General features: G+C 39.6%; 1 protein-coding gene across 1 annotated transcript in view; it reads left to right on the forward strand.

The window, feature by feature from the left end:
* The window catches only part of LOC145399833 (uncharacterized), a 170,258-nt gene that overhangs the window by 84,259 nt on the left and 62,839 nt on the right, over positions 1-23,160 (forward strand). Inside the window, exon 9 of the mRNA XM_080272400.1 lies at positions 7,966-9,091. Coding sequence (XP_080128526.1) covers positions 7,966-9,091 — 1,126 coding nt within the window. The remainder of the gene's footprint in view (positions 1-7,965; positions 9,092-23,160) is intronic.

The raw sequence follows: 23,160 nt of genomic DNA on the forward strand, positions 1-23,160 counted from the left end.
TTTACATTGGAAGAGTTGAGAGTTAGGATGGGACTGGAGTGTATTGGTGTTGTGATAAGGTGAGGTAAATTGAGGTGGTATGGGCATGTGGAGAGGATGGGGGATGATGGTTGGGTGCATAAGATGAGAAGTATTAATATTGGGAGTGGGGTTGCAAGGGTTAAACTGAAAGAAACATGGGACGAGGTCATTAAGTGTGACCTCAGAGTTAAAAGACTGAAGAGGGAGGCTGCCACAGATTGAGCAGCATGGAGAGCCACCATTAGGTGACCAAGGCCAATGCATGGAAGCATGTTGGAGCCTTAAAAAATGAAAACGATTCTTGATGTATGCTGAGAAACATTATTTATTTGTTGTCATTTTATTTTTCAATTGCTCTGATATGTAGGTGTTGATGATTGCAGATGAGGTTTTTGACAATGGTAGCAGTGGTGTTAGTGGTAGTGATTTCATGAGTAAAGTAGTGTGGAGCTGGTTGGTCTGTCTATCTATTTATCTGTTGCCAGACACCTTAATCCCATGAGGGGTGGCCACAGACAAATCGCCTCCATGTCGCTCTGTCCCCCACCATTTCACTCCCCTGCTCCAAGCTCACACCCCCTCTCTGATATACCTCTTCACTCCATCCCACCATCTTATCCTTGGCCTCCCCCTCCCTCTTCCCCCCTCTGCCTCACTCATGTACACTCTCCTCATCAGTCTCTCATTCTCCATTGTCTCCACATGACCAGACCACCTCATTGTGTTTGTCATAACGCTTCCTATCACATCCATATCCACACCACAATGCGCCTTCCCATCCTTATTTGCCAGTCTGTCTCTCTATGTGACCCCACATGCTCCTGTCAAATAAATAATTTCTACTGCTCTCACTCTTGACTTCCATCCCTCCAACAAGGTCCAAGCTTCACTTCCATATGTTAGAGTTGGTATTGCAATACAGTCATGAAGTGACTTTTTTACTTCCATGCTCACTTCCCTGTTCCTTATCACTGCTTTTAGAGAACCACCAACCTTTCTTCCTTGTTGCACCCTTTCAAGCACTTCATCCTCTAAACTTCAATCCTTACTCATCACACTACCCAAGTACTTAAATGCACTCACACTTTCCATTTCCTCTTCATCCAACCTCTCTGTACATTCAGTGACTCCATTTCTCTCAAAGACCATAACTTTACTCCTCCCTACATTCACCTTTTACCCCTAATGGGCGATCAACATTCCCAAACGTCCACAAAGGAAAGGGAGGTTGACGTTCCGGAACGCATGTCTATTTTGCGGGCCTGTTATATGAAACAAATGGGAGATATGGCAACGATGCCTGCTAGGATGTGAATATATCTCACAACACCACCTTGAGTCACTTACAGCTGATGCAAGTGGCTGTAAACAACAGAGGAGGTGTGTTATGGGCAAGAATTCAGTGAGATGCCCAAGTAAACACAGAGATGTGACTATGTGGTGCCCTGAATGTGGTGTGGGTCTCTGTATCAATTGCTTTACAGAATATCACACACTGAAAACATATTAATGTGAACAGTTGTAATATACAGTTGTACATAATATTTACGTCCATAAGATTTTAACTGTAGAGATGGAAGATAAGATAAAATTTACATTATAATGTGTAGTGTTCACAGTGCATTACGAGGACACAGAACATTTTACATCATGTAGAAATGTATATATTAAGCTGCTGTTACAAATAAGAGCTGAAAACAAGACTCTGCCAGCCTGCTCTCAGTTCCGTGCCACTGAGAGTGTCCTTGACGCGCTACGACCCCTCTCACTCTCCTCTTACCACCACCCAGCCTGAGTGCCATTTGAAGAGAATAACATCAAATGCTTTGTTTTTTCATCTATTCTGATCCATTTATGCATGTTTTGCCTGATTTCAAAAAGCTATTTTTTCCAAAATACAGTAATCTGTCCCGCATGGGTGTAAAATTGGAAAGTAGCACGCTGTTTAAGGGTTAATAGAAAATTAGGATTCAGAGCGAAAACGTGCTAAAGTTAGCGAGTATTTTTCCTTAAGATTGCCAACTCACCTTGACAGACTTCTATTTTGCACAGATACTGATTTACAGTGCAAAAAAATGTATCTGCATGTTAGATCAATATTTATATAAAGTAGAAGTTTGCCAAGACGAGTTGTTGAGCTAAAGGAGAAACTATCTATCTATCTATTGCCAGATGCCATAATCCCGTACGGGGTGGCCATTTGACTCTTGAGTTATTTGTTTTACAGGGAGGGGCACTAACCCTCCACCAACCCACTTGACACATAGGGAGCACGTGTGGTTTGGTTATATGGTTACCACCCAGCATTGTAAATGGTTTCTTGGCTTACAGGAAACCATTTGGCTTGTCACTCAATGTAAAGCCACCTGTAACGGAAAGAAAAGCAATAAGTAGTGACAGGAAAGATGGGAGATATAGGAAGAGAGGAGGGCAGGCACAGAAAAAGAATGATAAAGGCTAAGGAAGAAGTAGGCAGCACTACATCAAGTGAGTGGATGATGGTCGCCACCACCTACCACATAAAGGAGAAGCACTTCAGCTATATTTAGCGTGTTTTCGCTGTGAATCCTAATTTTTTATGAACAGTTAAATCAGACACAAAAATTTGACCAGATTTCAGTTAAATAGGTGTGTATAAACCTATATAGTGATAAATCTATAATATTTACCAATAGTAGCCCCCACAAACTCCTGAAAGTTGCCAGTGTTCGCCGGATCACTAAATTGCGTGAGGTCAGTACCCACTCAGAGCTGGTATACCTTCCTTAAAACAAAATTCTGTCGGGATTATAACTCATGCATAAAGTATTATACCAGTATTATATTCATCGTAGATATTTTACTGATGCTTTACATGAGATTTGCGCTGAAAAGCTCTCCATGGAGTTTACTAAAAAGCATGAAAGCTTATTGTGTGTTTTTGCATTCAGCACATTTTTACCAAGTGTTATGAGTCTCGGTTGTTAGAAAAATATATCATACAGTTTCCAAAGATCGTAATCTTTCATCTGGCAAATCCTGACATGATTCTATCCATTATACACTTAATAATAGTAAGAACTGTATGGCTGACATCTTACGGGGCCGAGATCAGCCGACCCGAATTTTTAAAGGCATGATATTCCTCTTGCTTTGAGAAAACGTCTCAGTTCTGCTACAGTCTATTTTTCCACGTATATTTTACTTGCGCAGTGGACCATTACACTATATTTTCCGGAGTCATCAGGTTATTTCAAAAGGCGTGGGAGTTAGGTGCCGTGTATACACACCATTAGCGCCGCCTTGGGCCCCTGGTGGCGGCCGCACAAACTACGCCAAGCTAGCCATAAGAAAGCGTCTCTATATGAGTTCAGTGGGTTCATATGATCTTCGATTGTTTAAGTACCATATTTCCTTCATTTCTTGTGTAAGATACAATTTCTTTATACTCATTTACAATTTTTCCTTACAGATGTACATTCACCATCTAAAAAAATGACTGTGATCAATACTCAGGCAGTATAATAATCGCATGTAGACTGTCCCTAAACTGAGATAGATGCATCCTTCCATTTCTATTATATTTTGATAAAGAAGCCATTTTTTCTCCAGTATTATATGTAGATAAATAAAAAAATACCCTATTTTCAGTAAAGTAACACAAAAATTGTATTACAGAGGGTAATTCAAGTTGACCCTACTTTTGCATTTTACATGAGGTTATCTGGCGAGCAATGGCATCTTTTTCCAGTTTGTGGGGGCTCCTATTAAAAGTGTCGATTCAATAAATGACCACCCATCAGGTATTTCGCTGCACCCTGTTAAAGGTACCTCTATATCCTTCAGGTTCAGATCTCTTACTGAAACCATTCTTTCAGAAAACCAATAATGAAGAGGTCAAATATCAAACATTCATGAGCATAATACCATTATAAAGTCATACAGCTGATACTGTACAGCATATATTAAACACTTTCCACTTATGAGATACGAGCACAGCTCGGGAATGGTGTAAACAATGGTAGCTGTTAGGTACTTCTAGTCAGTTTCACTGCACTTTAGTTACCTAACAGGTGCCACCCATTTACACCACGAAAAGTATTCCTTCACAACATACGTGAAGAGGGTAGTTTGGATCTGTGCTGGCCATGTCAGTAAATGTCGTGACAGCTGTTATCGCTGTTACTGGTAAAGTCTTGTGTAATGGATTGGAGTGTCGTCTGCAGTATGAATACTGACGTCATTGCCAATATGGTGGCAGCTTCCTTCCAGCTGCAAAGAATTAAAGATATCACAGCATGATCAGTGTAGCTGATAAATTAAATTAAAAGATACATAATCTTTGTGGTAGGTGTGGACGCTCACCATCCACTCACTCGATGTAGTGCTGCTCTCGAATGTCTGCCCTTTCCTCTCCTCCCTCTTTTCCTTCCTTCCTCTTCTGTCTTTCTTTACTTCATTCTTTCCTCTCCCTTCTGCCTACAGGTGACTTTACACTCCCTCTTTTGTCATCCTTGCTTTCATTCTTTCCTGTTCCTTTTGCCTGTGGGTGACTCTACACTGAGTGACAAGCCAAATGGTTTCCTGTACATCAGGAAACCATTTACTATGCTGGGTGGTAGCCATATAACCAAATTATGGCACCTGGTGGTTTAGTGGGTAATTGCAGCACTCCAATCGTATTGAGCTGGTGAACGTTTATATCCAAGGGGTGGTTGGGGTTATTGCTCACGTAATGCCACTTAGGGATGAGTGAGGCTGGTCACTCTCATCTTAAATGTCAGGACCAACTTGTCTAGCCCCGGGTTCCTTTGCTCCTCATGGGGCAACGTAGGATTGGATGATGGCTAGATGGATGGATACCGTAATCTTCTAAGTACACCCGAAAGCACTACTCTCTCCCCCCCTTAGTAGCCGGAGTCGCGGCCAGTGAGTGGCAAGGCGATCGAACACCCCACATCCACCGCCCCTTCCCCAACCCCAGTGTAACCGTTGTTGTATAGCTGTGGAACGGCCAAAGCTGGTGGTGCTATAGTGTGTCATGATCGTTTTTATAAAGTTTATAAAGGCATTTAATGTGTAATACTGTACTGTTATCCACAACATAATAGAAAGGCACGAAACTGAAAGACCTATAATGTATTATGTGTTATTGTCAAAATACTTACATACTATATTGTAATATAACAGATAAGTTTAGTAATGTAAACAGCATCTGATGAAAGATATGATGTTTCTCATTATTCTCGCTCCCACCTCCACCACCCTTCTCTCCTGGTTGTTGTCTCCACCACATGCCTCTCATACCCTCTCGTCCCCCCCACCCCCTCGCATTGTTAACTAACATAAAGATAATGATGAAATGATCCGTCAGGAACTGATCATATTATATCATGATAGCCTACACCTCTGCATTTCGCACCAAGAAATAAATAACATACAATACTCCAGTATATCTGCCACCCATTTCATCGTGTTATAAGCTGTTGCGTGACATATGCACTGCAAGTTGGACCTTGTGTTACATGAACATATGGTTGCCTATCTTTAATACAGGTAGTGTGGTTTTGGAAGTCCATTAATTCGAATTAAGGTGGCAATTTAAGCCTTATATTATAACCACGTAAGGTTTATGTTCCTGTCATTATTGGATGAACGAAACGAATCAGGGATCTGCTCTGACGAACCACAAACTCTCGCTTTGACGAAAGTATACAGACCTCTTGTCACAACAGTGACACAATGTCATTATGTATACGACTGACCCACATTCAGTCGTATAGGTAATGATATTGTCACTGTTGTGACAAGAGGTCGGAATATTTTCGTCAAGGCAGAGAGTTTGTGGTTCGTCAGAGCAGATCCCTGATTCGTTTCGTTCATCCAATAATGACAGGAACATAAACCTTACAATTAATGGACTGTTGACTCTATACAGGGGTTTTATCCACCCCTGTGTGGAGTACAACTCTCATGTGTGGGGAGGTTCCCCACATACAGCTCTTCTCAATAGGGTAGAGTCAAAGGCTTTTTGTCTCTCTAATGCAAGAGTTAACCGTTACTCCCAGTCTTTCATTTATGCAACAGGTCAACCTTGGAACTGTTTCCCTCTGTCTGTATTTCCGGCTTCCTATGATCTCCAGTCTTTCAAACTCAGTGTGTCCAGGCATCTCGAAATGATCGGATTTTGAATTTGGCTCTCTCTTGTATTTTGTTTTTCTTTTGGAAGGAACAATTTTGCGGGCCCGCAGCCTCTGGTCCTTCTCCATCACATAAAAAAAAACTTATTTGTTACATTATAATATAGTATGTAAGTATATTGACAATAACACATAATACATTATAGGTCTTTCAGTTTCGTGCCTATTATGTTGTGGATAACAGTACAGTATTACACATTAAATACCTTTATAAACGTACCCCTACTGGTTCTGATTATTCATAAAAACGATCATGACACACTATAGCACCACCAGCTTTGGCCGTTCCACATCTATACAACGACGGTTACACTGGGGTCGGGGAAGGGGCGGTGGATGTGGGGTGTTCGATCGCCTGGCCGCTCACTGGCCGCGACTCCGGCTGCTGGAGGGGAGAGATTAGTGCTTTCGGGTGTACATGCAGAGTGCACTTTCCATATTCCTCCAGAACTGGAAACTCGTCTGTTGGGTGCAGAAAGTGAGAATAGTGATCACTGGGGGTAGGGTTGTGAGAGGCAGATCAAAAAAGATCTGTGAGGCAGTCATGGAGTGTGACCTGAAGGATAAGGGACTTATTCGGAAGCTGCCAGAGATCAAGTAGCATGGAGAGCTGCCATTAGTTTACCAAGGCTGAGACATGTTGTAGCCTTTATAAACGAAACAGAACAATATTGCTTTGTTACGTTAGACTTTTAGGTTAGGTAAGGCTAGCGTATGAATATGTATGGTTAGGCTGTGATAATAAATTTTAATAGGTTTGGGAGTTTATTAGGTGTCTCTCATTACACATGAAAAACTAACAGGAGTGAATTGGAATGAACAGTTACATAAGAATGGAGATGAAAATCATCAGTAAGCAATCACTTACCACCAGGAAAATTATTAGAATAATATAGAAAACAACCATGAAGACTAGAAAGTGAATCAGTGTAGCAGTTCAGCTTCTTAAACTAACATGAGGAAGTCTGTGACCTCGAGTGGCAGGCTTGGTTGTAAACAAAAACTGGTTAAGTCATCAGCTGTACTGTATACTTTTCCTGTGCTTTTTAAATTATTTGAGTATTTTTTATGAATATGTTATGAGTTTATGAAACAAAAATGAGTATTACAATGTGTATAATTGAAACACAGTATTAGCATGCATTTGACGCAAAATATTGCCATTCATGACTTCAGGGTGTGGGCAATGCTTCATGAAACTTGCCTTCTACCAGTGAAAAACAAATATTCATGGCTACAAGGTTCTAATGAATGAAAGCAGCTCACTCATGTGATGATGTCATGAGCTGATGTGCTGGGCCAATGTTTGTGAGTCACAGGCTCAGCCCAGCTCAGGTGCATGATAATGTTTTTTAGTTCAAAACATGCGCTATAACATCAGGAGTGCGGATTTTCACCTTGCAGTGATAACAAAAACTGCTTTAACCGAGGCATCACTGTATTCATAAAAACTACGTTCACATTGTCTTTTTCCATACCAGATCTGACATTCCCCTCAGCATATTGGCTTCAAATTTTTATTGAATATTTCAAATTTGTATCATACTTAGCCAATTTGTGGTGTAAAGCTTTCCATTGTTCTAAAATAGTGGTAGAAAGAGAAAGATTGTTCTTTAAGAGTTTACATGGTTATAATGATAGGGATTTGTAAATAGGCTAATGTTTGCATACAAAATTCTTTAAGATGTTGCATCTTATAAGGAGGTGAAGAAATAATTGTGTGTGAGAGAAATACTGTACATCAATAGTAAATGATCTGTTGCAGAAGTGTGCCGAGTGACGGAGCAACGAGTTCGCAACTCACCTCAGAGAGTAAGTATATTTTCCTCCCCACTGCTGTCGAGAGCCTCCCGCTCCACCAGCCGCCCCCCCAGTGGCCCCAGTGGTGGGGGCGGCGGGGGGGGCGGGGGTGGTGGTGGTGGTGGTGGTGAGTCTGGCCTCCCGCCTCCCCCAGTCGCACCCAGAAGGAGGAGCCGCACCCCAGAGGCTCATTCTCATGATCGCCTCAACCACCACCAGCAGCCATCACCGACGTTACAACGGCTCCAGCACCACCACAACCACACCCACGACCACCATCAGTCTCCATCCCACAAGCAGCTCCAGTCTCACAAGAAGCCAGAGAGTCTTGAGGAACAAAAACCAAATCAAAGACACCGTCAGAATGGTGGTGGTGACGCAGGGAGTCCAGGGAGGCAGCACGACGGCAGCGGTGATGGCAGTGATGTGGTTAGTCGACCTCAGCTTCCTGCCTCCCCCAGCCTCACCCGTGCCGTGTCCGCTTCGCCATCTCGCTCTGGGCCACCCCTCTCCCCAGCCCCCTCCCGGGCCTTCTCCGCCTCCCCTCTCCCAAGAACTGTGCCCCCCTCTGCCCTGCCCCCCCACTCATACCCCGGAGTTAATCACATGGGGCCCTTCTCCCAGCCTCCACTCTCAGCCCCCCACCAGTATGCTGTCCCACCTACCACACAGTCATTCTCCCCATTTAATTACTCCCCCCGCCCATACTCACACTTGATGGGTCAGTATTGCAACCCTTACAGTCAGGCATTACCTCCTCGGTGTAGCCAGAGTAGTTACCCAGGTGGCGGGTGTGGGAGTGGTCGGGACAGCCGTAGTAGTCATAGTTGTAGCAGTAGCACTCAGTCGTGCAGCTCAGGGAGCACCAGTACAACACAATCTACCTGTGGTGGGGCGGGGGCGGGCCTGGGGACGGGGTCGGGTCCCTCTGGTTCCATACGGGAAATGGCCTGCAGTTGGCCTGCTCCTGCCCACTGTGGGGGCCAGCGGGAACCATGGCCTCCCACTGCCAGTAGTCACGGGGGGGCAACTACCACTACCTCGGTCTCTCACACTCCTCCCATGCACAGGAAAACACCCGAGCCAGTAAGGTAAGTGTCACAACTCTCTATCTCTCACCCTCTGTGCTCTGCTCCCAGCACCACACATACCAACACTGGGTCTTACATATCATTGCCTTAATATAGAATTATATGAATTATTTCATGCCCTGATGTCAAGATTGTTCCCCAGTTATTTATTTATTTATTTATTTTTTTTACCACTGATCATGATGATGATACCCAGTTCACTCCATATGATACTGATGACATCACTGTTATTGATATTCAGCTGTATGCTAGACTGTGGTACTTAAGGATAATTTTTCTCTCAGTGCTGCCATTGCAATAATGGTCTTTTGTGTGTTATTCAGTCTACTTACCATGATTTTGTCCATAATTTTGAGTGTTACATTTCTGCACCAAAATATGGTTAAAGTTTGATTTATTAAAATCCCAGTCCTTTGTCATTTTCTGCACCTTTGAGAGCTCTGTTATTGTTCTTTAGCCACTTGTGTCTGAAAGTACAGTCAGCTTAATACTCTTGCAGTTGTCATTACATATAATCATCATGGAATTTAGTAAGATAAAGTACAAACAATCAGCATGCAACAGATAGCTGAAAGATATTAACAAAAAGATATTATCACTGAGTTCTGCAGCTAAATTGTTGGGAAATGTGACATCAAGAAAAAATAAATTTAAGCATTTAAAACTGTTCCTTTTGTGGTTTTATTGTGATCTTAAAGCATGTCAGATCCTTTAATGCGACACTGGAGTGTTGATAGTATAAAGTAATTTGAATTACATGAGATACGTGTGTTTTTGTGTGTGTGTGGTGCCCAGCCACCCACCCTGGCTGTCATAAGTGGAGCTTCTTGCCCTCTCTATTTTTCATGACTAATAAGACAAGTTGCTGAAAATTTCCTTTCACATTGCTAAAATATATATTTATATCAATACTGCACTGTAGATTTAAAAGTTTGACCTTTTTTTAATCATTTTTGTGAAGTTACTCATAAAAAAGGAAATTTTCCTAGCCCTAATAATTTCGAAGAATGACTAACCATATACTAATATTTATTAGATATGACTGATATTGTGTACAAAAATATAATCCTCATGTGTACAGAGTAAGTAATGTTCAAAGTATTCCAAACTCTTTTACGTCTAAAATAAAATGAGCTGCACATAGATCAGTCATATCTCTCTTGGTCTGGTGTTATTGCTCACTGTCACATGATTGATATATTGAAGACTGGCTTTGTAAATGAGCTTTGGGTCCCTGATGGTTGAGCATAAACTCTTGCTATGAGCTTTCACTCTCTACATTGGGCTCTTTCTGTATCTGAACACTTGCAATCTTTCACAAATCTGGCAAGCTTGAAACAAAGAAGCTTTTTGAATAGAAATTATCATAGGTTTCAGTAACAGCACAGGACTACATGTGAAAAGAAAAATGGGTTTGTATATGTAGAGGGAAATTTATGCAAATTTAATTAAGAATAAGCAACTATTTGAGAGCTGCAAAATATAAGGTAGACATGAATGTGCTTTGTTTTGATTAAGGAATGAAACAAAAAGAATTTTCTAAAATTACAGTACTGTACTGTATATGAGACAAGAGACAGGTGGAGAGAATATTTGAAAAAGCTGTTGAGTTCGCATTGGTATGGTGAAGGCTACAAAGATGTTAATATTGATGAAGTATGAAGGTGCATGTACAGTAGTAGGACAAATGATTTCCGTAAATGGAGAAAGTCGGGAAAGACTTGAAAATGGAAAGGCATTGATTGTAAATGAGTTATTGTATGAGCAGAAATTGTAGATTATGCTGGAGATTTTGCAGTGAGCTGTATATGGGATGAATGCCAGATCGCCAGGTTTAGTGGAGTGATGGAAAGGATCACTAATGGTGTATGGATAATGATGACTGCAGGTAGTGCAAAAATTTTGATGAATATCAAGAAGGTCTGTCAGTGAAGCGTTCAGAAAAATAGATATTGGAAAGGTATGACATATGAGAAACACAGTTGAGTATCTATAATGGGATGGTTTCTGGAGTGATATTGAATATATGCATAAATTGTTTGCAGTGAGGGATTTATGAGGGAAGCATATGAAAAGGATTTTTACATTACGGTGGAGTGGGTAGGATATAGAAGCAAGGGCAGGAGAGCAAGAAATAGGAGAGAAAGCAAAATATTGAACAGTGACATGAAGCATTAGTTAAAAAAAAAAAAAAAAAAAAAAAAAAAAAAATGTGGGCAACAGTTGCATAGATGAATTGATTTTTTATTATCAATGGACTGTGTTCTTTACCTTGCTGCCTTGGGTAATAATACTGTATCCAGATGCTCATGGATTTCAACAGCATACAACTTCGGTGTCTGTGCTAGTTGTATATGTGTTGTGCATTGACAACAAGGCATTGTTTTCAATGACTGCAGGCACTGTAAAGCTTCTATGTGCAGAGTTCAATGAAAAAACATTGGTAATTAATCAGATGCTTATGGTAATGGAATTTTGGTAGTTCAATTGTGATGGTATGCTTGTTTCATGAAGTTTACCGATGATAAGGGTTTCTTTGGTTTCAGATTGATGGATTTGTGGAGGCTTTAGCATTGACTTTTCTTTATAAATAGCTTTGACTAATTAATGTTGAGTCAAGACAAGGTGTTTTAGTAGTTCACATCGGCAAGTCTAAGGAAAGTACTTATACTGTTGAGTTTTCCCTTTGCTAATTAAATTTGAGCCCCTCAGTTCATGGAGCTCATATCATATAGCCTCATGACCAGTATATTATTATTTTTTATTTTTTTATTTATATATATATTTTTTAGATAATGAAATAAGTTTCCTTTTAATCTTCACTTTTCATTTAACTGTTGTGATCATATAAATGAGCTCCAGACACTTAGTAAATGAACTCAGAAGCCATTGTAAATGAGTGTTAGCCCTATATGAAAGAATTCAAACTTTTTGAAAAGGTACTCCTTAAGAGTAGTTTTGTCTTTGGGAACCATAGCTCACTTCTGGCTGAGTCACATATCCCCTGTAGGTCCCCACTAAGCCCATACCAGGGCCTAGTTGGGGATGGTGGTGCTTGCTGCTTCAGGGCCAGTGTTTCACCAACATTCATAGCCTATCCTTACACACACACACACACACACACACACACACACACACACACACACACACACACGCACATTACATTTCATATGTATGCATGTAAATGTATGCAAGTACTTTGTGTAATGTATGCATACTAATGAAAGAGCGTTCACACTTAATTTTTTGTCCTCAGTCTGAAATATCCTGTTCTCACACTACCAGTGCCATATTTATATTCTCATTCATGTACCTGTTTTCACACATATGCACATATATGGAGACACAAGTCCACATGTAGTTACTTATCTGTTACTATATTTCTTCAGATGTGCAGTGTTCAGTGCTGGACAAAAAATTTGTTTAGATAATGCATGTTATAAGTAGTGGCACCCATCCCTATACTGTAAACTACTGTAGTTTTATGGAACTGCCTCCAATAACAATAGTTCCAGATTTTTGCATAGTAAAATATAAGATAATTATGGCTTGAATTTATGAAATATTCTAGAATGATTGGTACTATCCTTTGTAATACAGTAATACCTTCATCATTTTTTTCTAAACTTTCATTCATAGATCTTTGTACTTTTTGGGAAGGATTTCTGTTAACTTTTATGGACAGTTTAAATACTTACTTTGGTGTAAACAGTGCATAGACAAATGAGTATCAGAGACACAGCAGCAATTAAGTAGACTTGTTAAGTTTGCGACTTTTTCATCGGTATCTTAACACAAATATTTAGTTGAGTGAGACCTTCAAATATGGTACTCCTCTCATCACAGGTAGTTCACTTTTCATTGTTTTTTTATTTATTTATTTTTTTTTCATCATAGTTTATGAGTTTATGAATAACATAGTAAAGTACAGCAGTACCATGTCTTCAGCACATCTTCCTACACTGTGTTAACCATCATTGCATAATACTTCATTTCCAAATGTTATTGTCTTGTGACCAAATCTGCTGCATAAGCAGGTGCTGTATGTACAGTGCATTACCGCTGCAAAATACTGTATTTGCTTAGTGATTAATAACACACACACACACACACACACACACACACACACACACACACACACACACACACACACACACACACACACACACACACACACACACACACACACACACACACACACACACACACACACACACACACACACACACACACACACACACACACACACACACACACACACACACACACACACACACACACACACACACACACACACACACACACACACACACACACACACACACACACACACACACACACACACACACACACACAGAGGAACTGGAATTACTGAAAGAGAAGAGGGAGGAAGCAAAAACAAAAAATGTGGGAAGATCAGAAGAAGAGAAGAACACATTTTTTTACAAAGTAATGGGATTGTAGGTATGAAAGTGGTACATAAACAGGAGGGAATAAAAAGGAGGAAGGTAGTAGAACCATGTCATGACAAGTATATAAACAAGATGATTAAGTTGATGTACTCAAATGTGGATGGAATGGTATCTAAATTATTAGAGATGAATGATTATGTCAGAGAAAATGAACCACATATAATATGCCTAACTGAAACAAAATTAACACCAAGGATATCAAATGACATACTAAACTTAGAGGAATATAATATATGGAGAAGAGATAGAAACTTAAAAAAAGGAGGAATTATAATATTGACTAAGAAAAATCTAAAAGTCAGCGAAGTAAAACTAGATATACCCTCACAAGTAGAACTGATTGCAGTAGAGATCAACACATCTGAAGGGAAAGTAATTGCAGCCAATTTGTACATGCCACCCAGATCAAACACATGGGAAAGAGACAAATATGAGGACCTGGCAGAGAGTACAGTTCAGAGTTTAAGAGCATTACTACATAAAATGGAAGAGAAATCGGAAAGAATTATACTAACTGGAGATTTTAATACGAATATAAATTGAAATACTCTAGATATAATAAGCCCAGAAAGCTGTTGGGACCAAAAGCTCCTGGATCTCGTGCAAGAGTTTTTCTTAACGCAACATGTGAGGGAAACCACCAGAAAAAGAGGACTCGATGTACCTTCAATGCTAGATCTCATATTTACTAGGCAAGAAAATGATATTGACAGTTTAATATATCACCCTCCACTCGGCAAAAACGACCATGCAGTACTAAATTGCAACTTCAGGATAGCATATGACATAGTTGACAGCAATGAAAGTTACAAAAAGAGCCTAAACTATAAAAAGGGAAATTATCATGACCTAAAGAAGTATTTCTTAGAAGTTGATTGGGAAAATAAGCTTAGAGGACAAGATTTAAATGCTGTATATAAAAAATTCTGTGAATTTTATGAAATAGGGGTCCAGAAGTACATCCCACAGCACAAAGAAGCAGATAAGAAAATACAGAAATGGTTCAATACAGAATGTAAAAAATCAAAAGAAAGAAGAGATTTGTTGTGGAATAGATGCAGAAGACACAATAGTGAAAGGACATATAATAATTACAAACAGGCAAGAAACGATTATACAAGAATAAGGAGGGAAGCCCAAAAACAGTTTGAGGAGGATATCATAAATAAAAGTAGTGATCAACCGAAGCTATTTTACAGCTACATCAGAAGCAAAACCAAAGTAAAAGATATAATACAATCCATTACGGACGAGGGAATCACCTATACACAAGAGAAAGATATTTACGAAGCACTAAATAAAAATTGCCAATCAGTTTTTACAGAAGAAAAAAATTCTGAGGGGGACTATGTGGAACATGCATGCCCACACATACTACCATATATTTAAATATCAGAAAAAGTAATACAGGAGGAGTTAAGTAAATTAGACAGAGGAAAAGCAAATGGTCCTGATGAAATTTCATGTTGGGTGCTACGAGAATGTGCAAAGGAGTTAAGTAAACCATTATTTTTAATTTTCAAGAAATCCTTGAGTCAAGGTAAACTACCTGATATTTGGAAGAAAGCAAATATTGTCCCCTTATTCAAGAAAGGGAATAGACAAAATCCACTCAACTACCGACCAGTATCACTAATCAGTGTTGTAAGCAAGGAATTAGAAAAGCTTATAAGAAAAGCTTGGGTAAATCATCTAGAAGAACACAATATGATAACAGAAAGACAGTTTGGTTTCAGAAAAGGAAAACCATGTGTTACTAATCTGTTGAGCTACCTTGACGGAGTAACAGACACAATACAGGAAAGAGAAGGATGGGTGGACAATATCTATTTAGATTTCAAGAAAGCATTTGACACAGTACCACACCAAAGACTTTTATGGAAACTGTACCATCAAGGAGGAATTCGAGGCAAACTGTTTTGTTGGATGCAAGATTTTCTCATAAAAAGAGAAATGAGAACAGTACTAAGGTGAAACTACTCATCATGGAAAGAAGTGACTAGTGGAGTACCACAGGGCTCAGTGCTGGCACCAATCATGTTTTTAGTGTATGTAAATGATATAGACAGTAACACTGGAAATGAAAGCTATCTAAATATGTTTGCAGATGATGCAAAAATACAAAGGAGAATTACTAACACAGACTCTTGTAGGGAGCTACAAGAAGAATTAAATAAACTTCATGAATGGAGTAATACATGGCAAATGGAATTCAGTGTGGACAAGTGTCATGCAATCAAGTTTGGTAAAAGTGGACAAAGACCTGATTGGGATTATAAGTTACGAAATAAAACCCTATACACATCAGAAAGAGAGAAAGACCTAGGTGTGATTATCAATAACAGACTATCTCCGGCTGACCACATCAGTGAGAAGGTACGGAACATGTATACACTGCTTGCAAATATGAGAATAGCATTCACATACATAAATGAAGACATGCTAAGAAGGATAATAACATCATTCATCAGACCAACCCTGGAGTATGCATCAGTAGTCTGGAGTCCTCATCTCAAAAAACACATAGACAAGATTGAAAAAGTTCAAAGGGCCGCTACAAGATGGATACCAAGCTTAAGGGATCTAAGCTACGAAGAAAGACTAAACAAACTGAATCTACCAACACTACAGGAGAGAAGGAAAAGAGGTGACATGATAATGCTATATAAATGCATATCAGGGAAGGAGAAAATAGACATAAATGATTACTTAACATATGGGGAAGCATCAGCAAGAGGACACGGCAAAAAACTGCATAAGAAGAGAGGTGATAAAGACGTGAGGAAATTCAGTTTCCCTAACGGAGCAATTGATCAGTGGAATGCACTACCGAATGAAATAGTGTGTCCCAAAACAGTTCACAAATTTAAGGATATGTACGATAAATATGGTTTAAGACACGGGACAGTACGAGCTTGACTCATTCCTGTAAAGATACAATTAGGTAAGAACACACACACACACACACACACACACACACACACACACACACACACACACACACACACACACACACACACACACACACACACAAGAGCAACAAGAGGACACGGAATGAAATTGAAAAAGTCAAGCTGCTTGAAGGACATCAAGAAATATAGCTTTCCTTACAGAAGTATAGACTTATGGAATAGCCTGGACAAAGAGATTGTCCAGTCTAAAAACTTAAACGAGTTTAAAGCCAAATTTGACTTACTGAGAAACAGCGATGGAAACCCACGAGCATAGTACATTCCGTGTATATCACAATTAGGTATATTAGGTAAATACTTAAATATTTGGAATGACTTAGACAAAGAGGTGGTGCATGAGAAAAACATTCATGTGTGTAAAGGTAGACTTGATAAATGTGGATATGGAGACAGGACAACACGAGCATTGCTCAATTCCTGTATACTACAAATAGGTAAATACACACACAGACACACACACAGACACACACACACACACACACACACACACACACACACACACACAGTTGTCCATATGCATTGACATTGACCCTTAGCTTGTTCTGAAAAATAGGTGAACCTCTTGGCTAACCCTTAGTACTTCCACCAAGTTTGTTTAGAATCATCAAAACTGAGTTGTACTGTTCACACACACACACATCTGTGTAAATTGTTACTAGTTGGATAAAGAGGAGCATTTTGCTGTTTGAGATCTTTTTTATTCTCAAAAGAAATTGAGAAAATCATTCTATGCAGATGGATGTCCCAGTTGGAGGATTCCCAGGAGGGAGCAAAACATCAGAAACTATTTTTCAACAAACTTCTTTTCTCCACATCTTTAACATATTCTCTGTTACTCTTCCTGTTCTCTTTGTGTAAGCCACTATCATTCCTTAACAGTCCCATTTCCATTGTTTAAACTCCTGACTTTGCATTCATGATTGTACCAAAGTCTCACACTAGTATGTTAATCTTATACATTTCACATACCCATATACAACACTCCTGATAATCCATACTCGGTTTTCATATAAAGGTCTGTAAAACAGCATCCACATTTTCTTCATGCATCATTATCCCCTTCACTCTTTTGCCTCATAGAAATTTCCTCCTTGCCAAGATGTCATTCATTTTTCAAATTCATTCTGTTTTGACTCTATTTGTCAAGACTTCTAGAGCATTACAGTGCTAGAATTATTCTTTCATTAGCAAACTGCATGAAAAGAAATGTATTATTTGTAGATGAAAATATGAGATATGCGTATCACAGGAGCTATGTATCGTAACACGTTACTGCATTGTAAATTGAGAAGAATGTCAGGCCATTGTCATAAGTAGTGGTGCATTTAGGTGGTAAGCATCTGGGGGCATACTAGGGGATCGGTATGAGATGTCAAGTATAACAAATTTTCCTGGTACTCATCATGCAGTATGTTGACACCAGCTAGAATAATACCACAGACAGTTTGAGCTGTGTGAATTGTTTGGCATTGACACCATTGGCAGTGAAGGGGGCAAAGCCGGGGGTGAATCAGATTTCAGGACTGAACTCTGCCAGAAATAGCCTAACAGATCGGCACTGGATTGGGAGTCTATTACTGGTTTGTAGTATTGTATAGTGGAAAATCATTATTTTTATTGTTCTCTCCCTCCCTCAGTCCCCGTATCAGTCATGGAAGATCATGAGATTTTTTACTCAGTCTACCAGATCAGATTATCAGAACTACAGTAGCTATTAAAAAGGGGGGGGGGGGATGGTCAGAACCGATCAAATTGGATTTCTGCCAAACCCCAGCTGTTTTTACCAGTCTCCTGTACACTTTCCTTCTTACCATCAGGAAGGCACTTATTGCAACCACAGTGCACTCTGAGAGCCATTTCCTTACTGTAGTATACTCTAACATGCAACATACACACTGACATTAAGTAGTCAAAGTCCTTTTGAATACAAAAAGACTGAGGACATTGAACCTTTTAATGTTCTGGAATGCTGACTTGGAAGAGTGCATGAGTAATAGAGCTCTAATTGCCTGGGAGTGTTGTCCATGTAGATATTATATGTATGGCAATGCTGTTTTTGTGTGATGGTTGAGGTAATGTGTTAGAACCTTGTGTCCTCACAACACTAACAGCCAGTCACTTGTTAACAGAATACTAATGATAAGAATATATTTTATTTTTTGTTGATTACTAAACTTCATAACTAATAGCTTGTTAATGGTATTTAAAATTAAGATAAGTAACATTGAAATAGAACCAGTAATTTTATGAAGTAATTGGTTGGTGTTCAGGTGATGCATATCTTACTGGTACTATATAAGCCAATGTCATTTCATTGGTTATAATAGTCAGTAAGGCTGTAAAAATTATGTAACATCCCAAATGCTTTGTAAAGTTATTTTTTTCTGGTTATAAGTTTTCTTTATTTCTGATTTTAGCATTGTTTTATTTTGGAATGGAATGTCATAGCTGGCAGTAGAAGGTTTTCATTGTTAATGAAAACAAAAGTTGACTTACATGATTGATTTACAGTACAGCAAATGCCTAAGACAAGGTTCTAACTGCCGCTGTATTTTTGGTTGTTGTTGGTCCGGTGTGTAGCCGCGCTTCTCGGTGCTTCATGGGAGCTGCTGGGACTGCTGGTGCTTGCCAGACCCACACTGTATCATCTCTCAACCCCCACTGCTCCACCCTCGCCTCTCACATTATACAGTACTGGGGTCCCCCCCCCCCCACCACCACCACATGCATCTTGTTATTGAGAATTGCTGTCACTTTCCAATACAGTACTTTCCTTTGGTGTTAGAGCCTGAAAAATGTAGTGGAAAAATGGCACAAGTTAGCATTTAATAACACTTTATGTAAAAACAAATTGTACCAGTATTCTTGTCACAGAAAGCTGATATGTGGTACCCAAATTTTGCCTATCTTTTTTCACAAAGTATGTACTGTCAATGAAGTTGAGGATAGGTAGAGGAGCTGTGGGTGGAGAGGGAAGTCATTTGGCCATGCCTGTTTGAGTTGTAAACATCACAGTTGCTTGTTTGTTGTTAGTTGAGTTGTTTTGCACTCCTGTAAGGCTGCAAGGAAGGACCACATTACTACTCCTGCAGTGTCATTTGTATGGAAGGATACTACTGGTGCGATACCACTTCATAATGCCACATGGGCCATGTATATCCACAAGGTATTACTCAACCCTGTTCTTGTTAAACCACAGCTAGGTTTGGATATTTTGCCACAAGTTGAGGTACAGTGCCCTGAACACTTCTTGGGTATGACCCTGAGAATAGCTGTAATATTAAAAACATTGGATAAATTTGCTATTTAGAAATATAGCTGGAGATGTGTGATAACCTTCCCTGCAAGCAATACTTTTCAGCCCTTTCATTGCTGAGGTCTTAGCAGCCAACATCCCTGAGTGATAAATAATAACAGATAAAAGTATGGAAAGTCCCTTTTTTTTTTTTTTTTTTTTTTTTTCCCCCAGCAAAAGTGAAGACTGGCATAGCAGAGCAGTACAGCCAAGACTGTAGTACCCCCTTTGGGGAATAGGGGCCTAAGACTAGAATACTGTAGTCCAGAACATTTAAGAGTAGGAGAGTGACTTATGTCTTTGGCATCATTTTACGTGACTGGAGACCTCCAGCCACCTCTTACATATTCAGACCTAAGTGCACAAAGCAGACATCACTCCGATGCAAGTATTCTACCGGTAGAGTACCCTGCTTAGTTATTTACTGATGTTATGTAAATATCATTGTGTTCATCTTCACCTCCACAGAGATAACAATCATGAAGAAGCTTCCACATATCCTCCCCCCTCCTCCAACCACCACCGTCACATAAACATTCCATTTCACTTTTGTGTGGCTGTCAGGGTCACCGTTCCCCAGAGTTTATTGCAAATGGTATAGGGGGACTAAATTGTTGGGTGAGAGGAGATTGTATGTGGTGAGTCCTTTTTTAGTTGATTTATGTCCCCAGAGAAAACATCTCCAACTTTGTGTTAGATCTGCTCACTCTTTTAGAACATGAGAATGTGCATCACCTTTCTGAGAAGACCTTACAACAGGGAGCTCAGTGCCAGCTAGTTGAAGAAGTTAGTAGATAGATTTTTTGTTTGTTGTAGTATTTATAATATTTGTAAGCAGTCATCATTCTAAACACTACTAAGAGTCGATCATCCAAGAATATATCAGTAATGAATATGTTTAGAGCTTAGAGCTTTTTTACTGTCCTTGCACATACTGCATGGAAATTGGAATCTCAGCCAGGATCTTTTGCAGTGAAGGGGTTGAAGTACTGCAGATACTGCTAAATTATGCATATTACAGCAAGTATTTTTTAGGCATACTAATTTGTTAAAGCATTTCAGCATTAGATATTAATTTTTTAAATACCAGTATCCAGTAACTGTTTTAGTTTATGCTGTAGGCTATTATTATTATTGTTTTGTAAACTCTAGCAGCTGAGTGTGCTTTCATCTTGATCTCATTTTAGTATTTTTTATTTGTGTTAGACATCTGGACACAGGTATAGTGCATAGTTTCACAACTTGTAAGTTTCATTTCAGATGTACTGCATCTGAAATTGAATGTTCAGTAATCTGTGTTTGTCATGATTTCTGCAGATCTTTATTTGTATTTGTATTTACATGTATGTTTTTTAGTATTCCTTTAGTTTTTATTCTTATATACTTTCAGTTGTGTTCAATCTTCTTTAAGTTAAAACTTTGCTGTGTATCATCTTTTCTTTACTGACAATATGATTTTATTATGATTTGAAATTCCGTTTGTATAGCATTACCTTATCACTTTCTTTTACATTGTCACTATGACGTAACCTTTCCTGAATGTTTGGGTAATGAGTACGTATGCGGCATAATTATATGGAGGTTCATAAGACATTGATAAATCTTTAGCAGAAACATTTTTCAGAAAAGGAAGGTCATTGAGATCTTGTGTAAGATAAAGGGAAGAGGACTCAGGCTTGCAGAAAAGAAGATTAGTCATAGAATAGAAAAGGATGGTAATTGGTTGGTTGATATTAAGGTATGTGGTTGAGCAGGTTGCATGCTGGGGAAAAAAAACAAAACAATGAGTTTTTTTTTTTTTTTTAATGTGTCCGACTCTGGACATAGGCTTCACAGCCTGATTTCAAGGCCCAGTAGTCCTCCTACGTACCGCACACCTCTACATGTCACCACTTCGGCGCTAACACCCACCGTCCATATTGAATACATGCTAGGGCTGTCTCATACAGGACTGGTGTATTGGTATTAGCTGGGGTATTTTTATGACATGTCGGCGGGCCTTCTGGTAGATCAGTAAAGTATCAAGTTATGGAGAAAAGGAAAAAGAATGAAGTTAAGGGGAAATAAGGGGGTGGGATTCAGTGTGGCATCTTGGAATGTGGGTAGCTTGAAGGATAAAGAGGAGGTAGTGGTAGGTGGTGGTGACCATCATCCACTCACTTGATGTAGTGCTGCCTACATCTTCCTTAGCTTTTATCATTCTTTTTCTGTGCCTGCCCTCCTCTCTTCCTATTTCTCCCATCTCTCCTGTCACTTCTTATTTGCTTTTCTTTCTTTTACAGGTGGCTTTACATTGAGTGACAAGCCAAATGGTTTCATGTAAGCCAAGAAACCAATTACAACGCTGGGTGGTAACCATATAACCAAACCATACGTGCTCCCTACTTGTCAACAGGTGGGTTGGTTGAGGGTTAGTGCCCCTCCCCGTAAAACAAGTAACTCAAAGTCAAATGGCCACCCCTTCCGGGATTATGGCATCTGGCAGTAGGTAGATAGAAGTGGTGGAGACCTTGAGCAGGTTGGTAGATGCCTGCTGCTTACAGGAAGTTAAGTTTAATAGAGAATGAATAAGGATGAGTGTTGGGAAGGATTGTAGGTATGAGTTATTTTGGTAGGGAAATGTGGAAGTACAGTATATGGTGGTGAGGATGTGCTTGTTGAAGAGAAATGGGTGGAATGTGGTATGAATGTAGTGAGAGTAAAGGAAATGTTTATAGCATTGCAAATATTGTTTGGAAAATTCTTGGTTATAGTAATTTTGGCATATATTCCTCAGGTTGGCTTAGTGAAGAAAAGGACAGATTCTGGGATGCTTTGATATGTGTGGTTGGTGGTATAGGAGGTGAAGAGATTGTAGTTTTGAGTTGGGATTTACATGGTCATCTGGGTGCAGTAGCTCAAGGATATGAAAGGGTGCATGGGTATTGTGCATATGGTACATGGAATGCAGAAGGGGAAAGGAGACTGGAGTTCGGAGAGGTAATGAACACGATTGTGTGCAACATGCTTTTATGGAAGAGAGGATAAGCTGATTACATAAGAATCTGGGAGCAGTAGTAGCCAGATTGACAATTTCCTGGTCAGGAAGGCTGATAGGAGGTTAGTGGAGGATGTTAAAGTTATCAAGAGTGAGAAGCATGTGCAGCAACTCAAATTACTAAAGTGACATGGTACTAAAGGAACGGGTAGTGAGGAAAAGGACCATTGCACATAGGAGGAAAATTAGGAAGTTGAAAAACCAGGCAAAAATGGATGCCTTTTATAGTGAGATGAGTAGTGTGGTGGCTGAACAGGGAACTGTCGACTGAAGTATTAACCCTTTGAGATTCC

The sequence above is a fragment of the Coenobita brevimanus genome, chromosome 50, assembly GCF_032717465.1.
Source record: "Coenobita brevimanus isolate Jiangsu-jjx chromosome 50, ASM3271746v2, whole genome shotgun sequence".
NCBI lineage: Eukaryota > Metazoa > Arthropoda > Malacostraca > Decapoda > Coenobitidae > Coenobita > Coenobita brevimanus.